Raw genomic sequence first — 14,734 nt, forward strand, 5'->3', positions numbered from 1 at the left:
CACTTTAAAGAGTCTAAACGGTTCTCATAACGCCCTTTTGCCAGCTATTGCTCACAATGGATAAGGCTGATATGCACTCTAGCCTTGTTTATTTGCACCACATTGACAACACAATATTAAGTTATTACAAGGAGCCTTCATTGTTAGGATATGGAAACATGTAATGAGTTGCTGCTAGCATTTCTGTTTGCAGTTGGCCATTAAAAGTGCAGTATGAGCATGGTAGCCACCTAGCTATCTGAATGGAATAGGCTATGTTTCAATCGCATTATGCTTAACAAACGCTTAGTTAGTCTGTTAACATTCATATTTGCAAGCCTCCAAGTACAGACGCCATCACTTTAAATCCTACCTGTTGCCTTTCACCGGCCCACTTATTTAACTGCTGTTGCATCCCTTGACATGCCATCTCCTTTTCCCTCTTTCTTTTTCTATTTTTAGTCATCAACAGCTTTTTTTTGCTGTATCCATCTTTTTCCATAGACGGCAACTCACTACTCGTAGGGCCTATCTGCTCTTTGGCCCACGGCCACTCCCTCTTCTATGTCAAAATTCTATGATGGAATATGAGATAGGGCGCCTACTCTAGCCTGTTAGTCCTCTAAAATGTTATAGAACATTGAGAAAATGCTGAAATGGTTCAGAAACGGACAGCAGTAGCTACATATAGAAAATACCAAATATATTATTTAATTTTTTTTTACCATCGCTTTGGCGCCCCCATGGAGCTGCGCCCCTATGCGCCGCATATAGCGCATACCCACTTTTTGCGCCACTGGCAGCAGTGACAGTGGGAAGAAGCCCTGGCATTACCTCCAGCTTTGAATTCCGTGCACATTTCACACACATTTGGAAGCCAGCACAAAAAAAGTTCTAATTGCCCCCCTCACATCTCCATTTATCTCCTGGTATGCTCAAGTGCAAATTACATCTGAGCTCAACAACTGCTGGGATAGCCAATACCCAAATGAAGACAAATCACGCATGCATGTTTCAGCAAAACAAAACTGCACCAGAAAATTGGGTATCCAACTTGGCTACAGGATTTTTTTTTTTCTTCTTGTTGTTTTTCTCTTTTTTCTTCTTTTATTTCATTTGTTTCAATCTGATGAGTTGTTTAGGGATTGCATCAGGGAAACACATTTTGCACTTAATGAAGCAGAGAGCGAGTCAGCGCCAGAAGTGCTGATGCAGACGCTAATTTTGCGGGCACTTTTTCAGACAAGGCCCGCGGTTAGCACCCCAGACAGCAGAGTCAGCAAACAGACCTGTCTGGCTAAGTTCTGGCTCGTGTCTGCCATTGATCTATGATAAAAAACAAAATTGTCTTTTGACTAGGGCTGTCAATTGATTAAAAAAATTAATCTAATTAATTACATACTCTGTGATTAATTAATCTAAATGAATCGCATATATAATTTTTGCTGTGAAAGTATTTTAAATATTTAAATTCAAATGAATCATTGAATAATCAGCATTAGTGACTTTAAAGTTCAAAAACTCTTTTATTATTATTTTCACTGTTCAAATAATTGCCATAATAATCTATGATATGCTGAGGAAATAGTAATAATAATTCAAAAGTGCTTCGGGAAGTTTTTTCACATACAAGGCATTTCAGGCCACAGATATAACCTAGGGGACACAATGAAAATAAATCAACACTCCCCTCAATGTCAACACTTATTTCTTTGCATTGATGTGCGACTATAGAGTTGATGAAGTCCAGTGATATGCAAATTCCTTGCTGCAGACATTGCAGAGGACTTTATTTTCAACACTTTATTTTTTAACACCATCAGGCCGTTTTTAAAAAGTAAATGTTCCAATCAATGATCCAGGCAGCACATTTTCTTCTCTCTCCTTCATTTTACAGTCTAATTTTTACTGACTAGAACGGCTCGGGGTCAAAGTCATACGGAATCGATTAATCTGCACTAATTTTTTTAATCAGTTATTTTTTCTCAAATTAATTCATCGAAATTAATCAGTTATCAACCCTACTTTTGACCTCTGAAAAGGCTGTCATCTCCCTTATTGACAATACGATTGAGTTTACATATATGGGCACAACTGGTTTCAGCGCTCATACCACATTTCCCGATCCCATGTCTCTCTCCCACTCGCTTCCTGTCTGCATCTTCACTGTCCTGTCATAATAATGGCAAAAAAGCCTGAAATATGTGAGTTCAAGTGATGTTAAAAGAATTATCCGATTATCCGGAGTAAAATGCACTTTAGATCAATTTACGGATGATTGGGAGTACATACATTGAGTTGACATCAAAATCATGTCATTCGGATGTGTTTTGAGAAAGTAAAAAAAAAAAAAAAAAACATATATAGTCCAGTCCATACAACTTCATTTCAATTTCAAAAGAAATACTGGACTATGTTTTTTTTTTTTTTTAAAACAGCGACGAAATTGTGAATTTCCAGAGCGTGTTACTCCACACTTGGCAATCAACTCCTACGGACTTTCCCCTAAAGATGACAGCAAAGATGGCAATATTTCCGGAAAGGTACTGGCTTGATGAAATTCATTCTGGACTCTATCCGACCACATAAAGACCTCGGGATACTTCGGTTTGGCTTTAGGGACCCTCTACTCACTACCACGTAAGTGTAATGTTGTTTGGAACTGTAGAAGAGGTATAAAAATAGTGTTTTGTAGCGGCGAAATAATATGCCCTTCTCACTTCCACGCTAACGAGTTTTGATTAAAAACGGTAAAATCGAACTTTCTCAAAACACATCCGAATGACATGATTTTGATGTCAACTCAACGTATGTACTCCCAATCATCCGTAAATTGATCTAAAGTGCATTTTACTCCGGATAATTCCTTTAAGTCAAGGGAAGAAGGGGGGATAGTTAGCATAGAGAAGAAGGTTGATGTAAGTGCTAGATTAAGCATGTCCAGTTGTTAGTGCACTGCAAAAACTGCTTATCTAACAAAATCTAACCAAGTGTTATTAATCTTATATCAAGATAAAAAAAACTAGTTGGTATTGTTTTCAGTATAAAGAGACTTACCTAGCGCTTTTTTGTGAAATCATTTGACTTAATTTAAAAGAAATTTGACTTATTTTAAGACATCTCATCTTGAAAACAAGCAAATTTGTCTGCCAGTGCGTTACGCAAATTTGTCTTGATAAGACTCCTTAAAATAAGTTAGTCTTCTTAAATTAAGTCAAAATAATCTTTTGAGAGGGCGCTAGGTAAGTCTTTTCATACTAAAAACAATACCAAATAGATTTTTTAATCTTAATATAAGATCAATAACACTTGGTTAGAATTCATTTTTTGCAGTGTGGTGCTAGGAGGGATTGTTAGCAGTGTTGCGCGGGTTTGGTCACAAGCGTCCCGCGGTCGCCCGATATTTTAATCAACCCGACCGCCTTTCGGACCGCAAATATTAATTAGGACAAAATTATACCCGACCAGCGATCCAACCCGGCTTATTTACAAAATGTGTGCTTTTGGTTATAGTCTGCATGCCGTGTGACAGTAGGCCATTTCTGTAAAACAAACTAATTTATTTAGGCATGCAGAACATAATGTTTGGCGCAGGGAGAGAGAATGAGAATAAGAGCACAAACGCATACGCAAAACCACCAAGGATTAGAACACTAGGATAAGATTTCAAGGCCATGGACATACATCTTTCTTCGAAAACAGAAATGGTGAGGCAAGGTAGGCTAGAGATACATTGCTTGTCAAAGCGTTAGCGTAAGAACTGGTTTATAATGCTGAATGAAGCACAAAGCTTTACAAAAGCACATCCACTGTTTAAAGTCACAAACACAACGAACTGTAACTTTTATGCATGCGCGAACCTATACATAGGATCTGTAGTCTGTGCCATAACATTTATTCCTGCAGGCTGCCCGTTTTGGCTGTCATACTTTTAAATGGCTTCGCAAGAAGTAGGCCTACATAGACCATAACTTACTGTCATCTTCTTTAAGAACTTTTTCCAATATTTCCCATAGCATATATCGCTTTTCCTGAAGGGGTGTCTATTATTTTTAACTCGCGTCTTCAGCTTCTTTACTGTTGACTTTAGTGTATTGATGCTTTACTGTATTGATGCCAGCCTTCTTGTGATATTTTAAGTAGGCCTAGGCCTATTTGTAGAAAATATATATTTAATTAATTTTAACTGACCCGCCCGCAAATGACCCGAATATCATTAAAATATTTTGTTTATGACTCATAACCGCGGGTGACCGCGGTCATCCGCGGGCGACCGCTTATTTTCGGGCAGACCGCGCAACACTGATAGTTAGCATAGAGAAGAAGGTTGAGGTAAGTGCTAGATTAAGCATGTCCAGTTGTTAGTGGTGCTAGGAGGGATAGTTAGCATAGAGAAGAAGGTTGAGTTAAGTTTGGATTGTCGTGAGCCTACATGTGGCAGAGTCAGACGGGAGATAACGAGTTTACCCATATGCCTTCATGAGAACTTAGACTTAAAGAGACATTTGACTGGAAGAGAAGAGAATTTAGGGCCCTATCTTGGCGATCAGAAACGGATGGTCAGAGGCGCATATGTAATAGACATTAAAAGCATGGCCAGTCCATATTCACTACTTTAATGGTGTGATTTTGTGATCAAACGCTGGGTGCCGGGTAACCTGGAAAATCCAGACCCTGGTAATCTAGAAAGATCTGACGGAAGGGTCTGGCCACGAACAATGTAATGGCCCAACTCGAGGGGCGGCAACAAGCATGCATTTAAAAATTTCACTGCACGCAATTGAACACTAGACCATGTTTACTCTGAATGATTTCGGACTTCGACGCAATCGGATAACACTACGACCAATGTGTACTGTCCTCCAACGTTGCAGCGCTGTCTTCATCAGTTTAGCTGGTTCCCTGGAATGCAAGGGGAAAAAGTAACGTGCATCATTGCTCATTGCCAGAGTGTCTCGCAGAGACAATTCCATTGTGCTCTCGCGAGAACTCTGGATTTCCAGGTTAGGTGCCGGGTGCAAAAGGGTTCTTATGTTTCTTAATCAGTCAAGGGTGTGTTTTGACATCTGTCATTCCCTTTAACAGCAAAAACTTCAAACAGTGCATTGGTATTTGATGTACGCTATCCAGAGAAATTCTTTGGTCACCTCTATTAACGATTTACGGCTCCACAATTGTTTAAATGTGTTGAATGGAAGTCAATGGGAGCCGTAAATTGTTAATAGAGATAGAATTGACCAATTCAAAAAATTGTTATTTGGAAAGTGTTTAGCTTACTGCCTTTAGCTTACTTAGCTAATGCACTGTTTGCGATTTGGGGCTACAGTATAGCATAAACCAGGCCAAGCTCTGTAGTGGTTGATCAACGAAAATTACTGTCTCCATGGCTTATTTGATAATGCATGTTTAATGCAGAAAAACACCCTTGGGTCAATTTTCGCCGTAATTACACTTTAACGTTGACAAGGCTGGCGGCTAGCGTTGTTTATTATCATCAAGGGGTGCAAGGGGAGAACATGCTCCTGTCAACAGTTTTTTTTTTAAACATAGGCTAAATGTTCCATACACTGGATCAAACAGGGCTTTCTTGTCTGCCTCCTTCAGTCACTGTAGCCAGAACAGCACTGGTCAAAGGTCACTACGAAATGTGATTAATCAGCGTTCATTTTTTTAACACGTTATTTTTTCTGTAATGAATTAATCGAAATTAACACATTATTTTGACAGCCCTACTAAAAACATACCTGTATAAAAGAGCCTTTAGTTAACTCATCTTATCTTGCAGACTACATTTCATTCTACATTGGACTGCTGCCATTAGAGCTGCAGCCAGCCAGAAGCAGATGGTCTCCCCCTATTAAGTCAGGTTCTGCTCAAGGTTTCTTCCTGAAATATGGGAGTTTTTCCTTGCCACAGTTGCCGTATGGCGTGCTTGTAGGTGGTTAAGGGTTAAGGCTGCCAGTGTTCCGGTCGTTGTGTTCTTTAAACGTTTGAATATAAAGTCATGTAATCACAACATATACTAAGACCATTCTAAGGCAACGGGGCCTAAGCATTAGCAAAGCCTAGTATTTCTGATATGTTGCTGATTGGATCATGAACGGCCACAACAGCGAAGATGAATGACTGACTGCTCTATTACTGTGTTACATACTCCAAATGTAAAGTACTTTGAGCTGCATTCTGTGTATGAAAGGAGCTTATTATTATTATTATTATTATTATTATTATTATTATTAAGATAGCGATTTTTGGATTATGTGCCAGACCCAACCCTGCCACACCCCTGGGCGCAAGGTTTAATAAAATTGGAGCACAGGGCAAAAAAATCCCCATTTTATTGAGTGTAAGATAAGAATAAGCCTTGCGTCACGCTTTGCGTCACCTTGTGCTGAGTGCACGATAGGGCCCAATGAGAACTTATACTTAGGGGCCATTTATTCGAGAACGATTGCGAAGGAACGTAGCCTTAGAGAGCACTTGAATTTGAACACAAGACAGTCAGAGCTGGACCAAATGTCAGCTAGGGCTGACACTTTTTTCCAGTCATGAAAATGCGGAGGCAAAGTAATCATATCTTTTTATATAAAAAAAAACCCTCCTCTCATTCCAGAATCACTTCACGCTGTCTATTATGCCCTCTGAATATTGCTTTCGCTAAATGGAGAGGGTTAAGGGATTGAATTCTTGAAGCAGAATATGATTTGCTTCTTAATGGGGAAGTAGATATGAGAGGCGAAATGGAAGGAGAGGGGAGAGAGGGAAGGGGGAGGAGAGAGAAAGACAGATAGATAGCATGAAGGAAGGAAAGAGGGGGAGAGAAGGAGGAGAAACAGGAGAAGAGAGGTACAGGAAAGTGGCCAAAACATCCGTCGATTTTCCATTAGTACGGAGAACAGGTGGAGGTGTCGGTTTTAAATTCCAGTCAGGCACAGAACCGGAGTGCAATGTATTGGACGGTACACCCTCGAATAGCAAAGCAACTAAGGCCCTGTGGAGCCGAACTGTAGTATGATCACAATAATCATCATCAATTATAGGTGCTATGTGGAGTTTTTTAGTTAAGATGTAAAGTCAAAACCTATGCACTGTGTTGTCCAGATATCTGCTGAAGTTAGCATACAAAACCAACTAGCGACAGCCCAACTCTCTTGTAATGCCGCGTTGTATAGCATGTGGCCCAACTCTCTTGTAATGCCACGTTGTATAGCATGTGCCAGCTATATTGAATACAATGCAAGTCAATGAAAGAGTGCTGTGTGGTGTCATGACAACTTGGAGTTTATAATCTTTTAATGTAACACATATGGCCGTGCACACATTAAAGATTCAAATCAATAGATTGGTGATCATTATTCGGATGAAGTTAAAGTTTGTGGTGTGTAGTTTTGTTTACCACACATACAGTACAGTTACATTGATACAACTTACACTGAAATGTTTAGGGGTTAATGGACTATCCTGAACAAGGAAGTAACACAATGAATATAATAAACAAAAAAGGAAATGACTGAAATGTCAAAGGGGCAGATGTATGGTAAATAACCAATGGACTTACTGAAGAAATAGATAGATGCTTATAGGCCTGTGGTCGCAGTTGAGACTATAATCCTGCACTATTGGTCTTTAATAAACCAAACACGCTTGCTGGAAAGGCCCCCGTGCTCTTGCTTTCTGAGAGACTCTGGCCGTCACCGTGTGGCATCTTTATGACCCCAGCAGCCAGAGTTTATGAGCTGGACTTGTCTGCCGAGTCAGCCGATTCTGGCTGGTTCTACCAATGTTGTGCCCGTTTTATTAACACCCTCGGGGGAGAGAGCCTCCCTCTCTCTCTCCCTCCCTCTCTCCCTCTCTCTCTCCTTCTCTCTCTCCTTCTCCTTCTCCCTCTCTCTCCCTCCCTCTCTCCCTCTCTCTCTCCCTCCCTCTCTCCTTCCCTCCCTCTCTCTCTCTCTCCCTCTCTCCCTCTCTCTCTCCCTCTTCTGGCTCAGACTGTGGGAGGGAGCGGCCAGGCTTGGCAGGCAGGCAAGCAGGAGCCAACAGAGGAGCAGGGGGAATAAATAAACAAATAAATGAATTCATAAACAAACAAGTGCACATAAAAATAGCTTGAGGTGTCCACAGAGCTACTCCCACCTATGGTGAAACTGAGCTTGCCTGTTGTCTGTTGCAGCTGAAATGGAGAACAATTCTTGTGGGCTGTAAAGGTTTTTAGGAAGAGGCCATGTGAGTCCAGATTCTCTCAAACTCATGAATCCCTGTTGTTCAGCTACTGATTTAAAGTCCCTCTAGCTCACCTGCTAGACTTAAGGTGTTGCAGTATTCAGTAGTGCAGATTTTTACCCAGAAAGCACAGCTATGTACAATATAACTGTGCAGTAAATTGCCTTGGGTAAAAGCATGTGCTAAGCGTATATGAAACTGATGCAGAAAGGTGTCTTTTTGTCCGTCAGCATCTCTCCGTAGTCTAGCTGTACTGTGCGCTCCTGCTGAGTGGGCTCTGTGTTCTACAGCAGAGCTGTCACGGAGATGAAACAGGGGCCGGGATGACTGACAGAGCCACCTCTCATCACCTCTCCAGCCTCCACCTCAGCAGTTCCACACACACACAGAGCAGAGTAGGGCTCCAGGTGTCAGCACTGTCACTCTCTCTCCATGCGTATGCCACATCTGGGCCACATCAGGGCCACAGATCGGCGCCAGACTCGACCTCCTCTACATTACTGCTCAGCTTCGTTAAAAAAAAGACACCAGTCCATCAACATCTGCCCTTCCTAACTGTGACTGCCCCCTACACTGTCCATCAACATCTGCCCCTCCTAACTGTGTCTGCCCCTTACGCTGTCCATCCCGGCAGGCCTTACTTAGAGCCCAATCAGAGAGGAGCTGCCTGGGGCCATGACAGGTGCATCATTTCCGAAAGTCTCCATCAAACACAAACCCAGGTTTCAGGGTCTCTCGTGTGCAGTGCCTCCTTTCCACCTGAACACTCTAACGAAATCCGACGTCTCGACAAAGTGGCCCCGGCAGCGTCAAACTCTCACTAATCTCCTCGGAACAGAGAGAGCCAAATAGCAGAGGTGGCTTTAAATTCAGCAAACATTGGCGAACGTTCAGGGGGAATGTGTTTTTACATTTGAGTCATTTTTGTGTAAAGATTCCATTTTAACGGAACCCCCTTCGTCCAGCGCCACTGTAGGCTCACAGAGAACTACCACCACAAACTGTTTGCGAGTGTTCGCAAGCGTTCGCAGAGAACTCAAAGCAAGCAGATACTGTTTGCAAATGTTCACGAACATTCGCCACTGTTTGCTGAATTTGAACACCTTCAGGTGTGGCTCTTCTCTACACTACAGGATCCAGGCCAAGTGCATCATTATGGCAACCGCTTCCTCATCCTCCTCTTCCCAGTGCTCCTATCTTCTTCTCCGTCCCCAAGAACTCCATCTAGCGCGGTCAGAGCTGGACACAGCAGCCCCAGACACTCTCACACACCCTCTCACACTCTTGCTGCTCTCAATGCTGTTACTTCCCCCTCCGAACCAGAGCGCTCCCTCTAGCACAGTCACAGGAACAGATAGGGTCGTCAACTTCCTCAAAACACTGTTATATTATTCAAATTATTATATTTAATTAATTATTAAAATATTAATTTCTTAAGAAATACTACTGATTTGATGCTGTTTAACTCATTTATAAATGGTGCACTGTCACTTTAAGAGCATTGTCTACACGGTATTCATAATATTATCATAATAATAAACAACCTTCATTCCTTTGGAAATAGAAGCATGTAATGACATGATGCTAGCTAGATATTTTCTGTTTGCATAATAAATAATAAAATAATAAAAGTGAATTATTAACCTGGTAGCCACCTTGCTAACTGAGTGGAGTACTGTATGTTTCAATTGACATATCATGTGCTTCATGTAAATGCTTAGTTTAACTATTTCATTATTTAAGACTTCAAGACTCACCAGTTCCATTACACAAAGGCAAAGACCGCTCTTCATATTCTCACAGTCTAAATCACAGTGCGTGCAGCCTATGCCAAAGTGCACTGGCTCTCACATTTTATACATGGTCAGTAGTGGGAACCAGATAACTCTGCAATCTCCTCTAGCCTTGTTTTTGTTGTCCTCATGATTTCCTTTGAAAAGTTTCAATTATCAACAATGACAAGCCAGCTGGCACCTGCCACTCTCTCTCTCTCTCTCTCTCTCTCTCTCTCTCTCTCTCTCTCTTGTGCGCGCTCAGACGCGTTCCCAATTAAAATGAGTAGCATAATGTTCAAGTTAGATCTGCTGCATAGGCTAATGGAGACTGAGAGAGGACCCATAAAGTATCATCCTTAAGATGCTGTTGGTGGATTTTGTAAACATTCTCTAAGAGTGGAAAGCAATCCAAAAAGGGTTATTCCATGGGTTATTTCATGGACTCTAAAGAAGACACAGACGTGTGGAAAAGTTAGTCTACTGCTGCACCTAAAAAGATATTCAAGCCACCTTCAAGATCTTCAAGAGTGAAAAGCAGTTTGCAGTAAAGCTACTCTGGCTAAATCGTGGTGCCCCCTCTGTCCCTTGGTGCCCTACGCACAGTGTGTGATGCGCGTGGTGGTGCCCCCTCTGTCCCTTGGTGTCCTACGCACAGTGTGTGATGCGCGTGGTGGCACAGGACACTTTGTTCCAGGTACGCCTACTATTGGCCATTGACAACTTGACAAGGCTGTGATTGAAATTCGGGACTGGGGCTGTCCCTAACGGGACAAATCAAAACGACCCAAAATACGGGATGTCCCGGACAATTCGGCACAGTTGGCAACCCTAGGTACAGACAGTGGCCCCAAACACTCTAGAACTCTCCAAATTGTTCTAGTGCAAATCTGGGGCAGCTCTGGCCCTGTTGTGTGTGAGAGACTCGGGGCCGGAACAGGGCCGATTCTGCACCAGACGTGGCCCCTCTCTGGGGTGCTGTGTTGCGCTGCGCTGCTCTGTGCGGTGTGGTGCGGGTAGGTGCGGGGTGGTGCGGGGTGGTGTGGTGCAGGGTGGTGCGGTGTGGTGCGGGGTGGTGTGGTGCAGGGTGGTGCGGGGTGGTGTGGTGTGGTGCGGGGTGGTGCGGTGTGGTGCAGGGTGGTGCGGGGTGGTGTGGTGTGGTGCGGGGTGGTGCGGTGTGGTGCGGGGTGTTTGTCTGACAGAGTGCCGTGGCGGAGAGCAGGTAACAAGCGCAGAGAAAGCTTTTAGCGGTTTGGCCTCCGCCTCAGTGGCAGTACATCCCTCAGACACCACAGACTAACACACACACACACACACACACACTCACACACACACACACCCTAGGGGGCCGCAGGAGGCATTAGCGGGATGGGGATGAGTGCAGGGGTGGGAGAGCACACACACACGCACACAGAACTACATACACACTCAATCAGACACACACATACAAACTCACAAACTTACACAGATTCTCGCTCTCTCTCTCTCTCTCTCTCTCTCTCACACACACACACACACCTAGACATAGACTTGCATACATACTTACAGACATACATACACTCACCTACTGTACATACACACTCAGAGATACACACACACACGCACACACCATCAAAACATCACTCATACACAAGGACACACACACACATACACACACAATTGGTTTTGGACAGGGCTGCATTTTCACAGTGCAGTGGCCTCACGCCTCTCCATCTGTCCTTGATTGTTCGGCACTCATGCAAATCACGGGCTCTCATATGAGAGCATGCCCACCTGTCTGCCCCTACTGACTGGACACCCTGCACCTCTCCTCTCCTTCTCCTCTCCTCTCCCTCCTTTTCCTCTCTTTCTCCTCCCCCCCCCTCTCTCCCTCTCCTTTTTCTCTCCCCTCCTCTCTCTCTCCCCCCTCTCTCTCTCTCTCTCTCTCTCTCTCTCTCCCTCCCTCCCCCTCTCTCCTCTCTCTCCTCACCCTCTCCCTCTCTCTGTCCTCTCCCTCAGGGCAGCCGTGGCCCACTGGTTAGCACTTCGGACTTGTAACCGGCGGGTTGCCGGTTTGAACCCTGACCAGTAGGCACGGCTGAAGTGCCCTTGAGCAAGGCACCTAATCCCTCACTGCTCCCCGAGCGCCGCTGTTGATGCAGGCAGCTCACTGTGCCAGGATTAGTGTGTGCTTCACCTCACTGTGTGTTCACTGTGTGCTGTTTGTGTTTCACTAATTCACCGATTGGGATAAATGCAGAGACCAAATGTCCCTCACAGGATTTAAAAGAGTATATATACTTACTTATACTCACTCTCTCTCTCCCTCTCTCTCCCCCCCTCTCTCCCTCCCTCTCTCTCTCCCCTCTCTCTCTCTCTCTCCCTCTCCTCTTCCTCACTCTCTCACTCTCTCTGCTCTCAGTGGTTTGACCTACTGCTAATGAAGTGGGCCTCGCTCTCCCTCATTCTCTCTCTCCATCTTGTGTCCTTTGTCCTCTCTGTCTCTCTCTCTGATTATCTCTCTCTCTCTCTATGTCCTTGTCCCTCTCTCTCTCTCTCCCACACACACACACACACACACACACACACACACACAGAAAACAAAATCCTCTTACTCTCTCCTCACCTCTCTCTCACACACATACTGTAGACACATATAGTACTGTACTCTCTCTCTCTTTCTCTCTCTCTGTCTCACTTGTTATTCCTGCCAGCTGTCCTTCTCTTTAGCAGCCCTGCAGGACCCTCGCTTGCCCGCCATGTTTATTTACACCAACAGATTTATTTGCCTCCTCCGCCCTCTCCACCTCTCATCCTCCACACTCTGAAATTGGGCGAAAGAAACATGCATTAACCGCATGCAAAGCCAGGTCTGCGGGCGTTGTGATAGGAATGTAATTTTACCCCACAGTACTGAGTGAGCCAGGCGGTGGAGAGAGAGAGGGAGAGAGAGAGAGAGAGAGAAATAAGAGAGAGCTGTTGATGGGCTGTCTAGTGCCGGAACTACTAATTCAATTTTGTTGTTGCTGTTGCTCTGTAATTGAGTGGGCCTTCTTCGTCTTCATATTATTCCTCTTCCCTGTCCACATCTTGGCAGTGTCCACCCTTCTGCAAATGTGTTTCAGTCGCTCAAATACCTGTATCACAACTACCTGCCATGAATTGGCCGAGGTGAGGCTGTTAGCAGTGAACTGTCATGCTGATGATGTGTGTGTGTGTGTGCATGTGTGTGTGTGTGTGTGTGTGTGTGCGTGTGTGTGTGTACATTATTCCACCCCTGACATCACATTTGTCAGTCTCTCCATGCATGGGCGGATTATGAACTTTCAGGCCCCTGGGCCCAGATGTATTAAGGGCCCCTCAATAATGGTCGCATATGTGGGAGGGGGGGTTTGGGGGTCCTCCCCCAGAATTTTTTTTATTCGTTTGATTTGATTTCCTGTATTCTGGTGCATTTTGGGGATGGCCAATACTAAATTCAATCAGATTCATAGCCTATATCCTGATTTGTTGATATTGAGGCAATGATTCCATGCAATAGCTTGGGCTTCAGGGCCCCCTGACCCCTTGGGCCCCTGGGCCTGAGCCCGGTAGGCCCGTGCAGTAATCCATCCCTGTCTCCATGCAAACCAACGCACAGGAGGCCCGGCTGCTGCATTGTCCCAGCTCGATGCGTTCCCCTCCACAGCTCTGTGGCTGAGCCGTGTGCCCTGATGTGATGTGACAGTGCATTTAAGAAGCAAAATGAGATAAATCTCTCCTCATCTCCTCCATCTTGCCCGCCGCACGCATCCAATGAGCCTCGAGGGGGCCACCTTTGTAAATACGAGGAGGCAGGAAACGCAGCCTTGGGAGGCCACAGTGCTCTGATGGCCATTTCGACGCCTCGGAGGAGCGAGTTAGTGCACGGAATGTTCCCTCGTCCTTCAAGGTCGTAAGATGCAGCAGCGAGCGGCACAGGCAGCAGGGCCGGTTCATGAGCTGCCCAGAAGAGTGTGTTTCTTTCTCCGGGTTCTATAATGCGTGTGATCATATTACTACTCGATGGAGGAAGGTCTCTCTCAGGGATAAAGAGACTTCAGTATCAGAATAAGAGACAGACCTTCACCAAATATGAAGTGGCTGTTATTAACCCCTCACCCCGTCTCCACTCACACAGAGAAACACACACACACACACACACACACACACACACACACACACACACACACACACACACACACACACACACACACATACACACAGAGGGGTAGATTTACTAACACTAGCGCAGTGTGCGCTGCGTCTGTTTATGCAAGTTCAGTATTAGCGCACATTGTGCTTTCTCATTGTGCGCAGTATTTATCAAACCAGCAGCTCATCTGGTAACCAACCTTTCTCCGCCCTCTACCGCAATTTATGAGCATCCACAACTGAACGGCATACTTCAATCAAAAGCGCAGTTCAATGAAGTTCGCTGATGACAACATTCAAACGTTTAGCGATCATGAAACATTAATACAATGCATGATAAGATGTCAACAAGCAGGGAGATAATGAAGAGCAGTTGTTCTACTCAACCTACTTGTGGTAGGCTATGGAAGATTGGTCAAATCTAGCAAGTTGGCAAGTGGATAATTTGAAAGTGAAAGTAAGACATTCGAAAGCCCAACGAAAGTTACTGTAAGTTTGCTTTGGATAAAGTACAACGCAAAACTGGTGCTCTGAATAGCGATTCTGTTGTCTTTGAAAGTTCCTCTTATTGAAACATTTAACCGTAATTTGCACTAACACCTGCTTCTACC

General features: G+C 44.3%; 1 protein-coding gene across 1 annotated transcript; it reads right to left on the bottom strand.

The window, feature by feature from the left end:
- Positions 1-10,850: 10,850 nt before the first annotated feature.
- LOC125307925 (protein TRACHEARY ELEMENT DIFFERENTIATION-RELATED 7A-like) lies at positions 10,851-13,827 on the bottom strand. Its single transcript, XM_048264056.1, has 2 exons — positions 13,766-13,827; positions 10,851-11,166 (listed from the first exon to the last, which is right to left on the bottom strand). The coding sequence occupies exons 1-2, from the start codon at positions 13,825-13,827 to the stop codon at positions 10,851-10,853; spliced, it is 378 nt and encodes a 125-aa protein (XP_048120013.1).
- Positions 13,828-14,734: the final 907 nt, after the last annotated feature.

The sequence above is a fragment of the Alosa alosa genome, chromosome 15, assembly GCF_017589495.1.
Source record: "Alosa alosa isolate M-15738 ecotype Scorff River chromosome 15, AALO_Geno_1.1, whole genome shotgun sequence".
NCBI lineage: Eukaryota > Metazoa > Chordata > Actinopteri > Clupeiformes > Clupeidae > Alosa > Alosa alosa.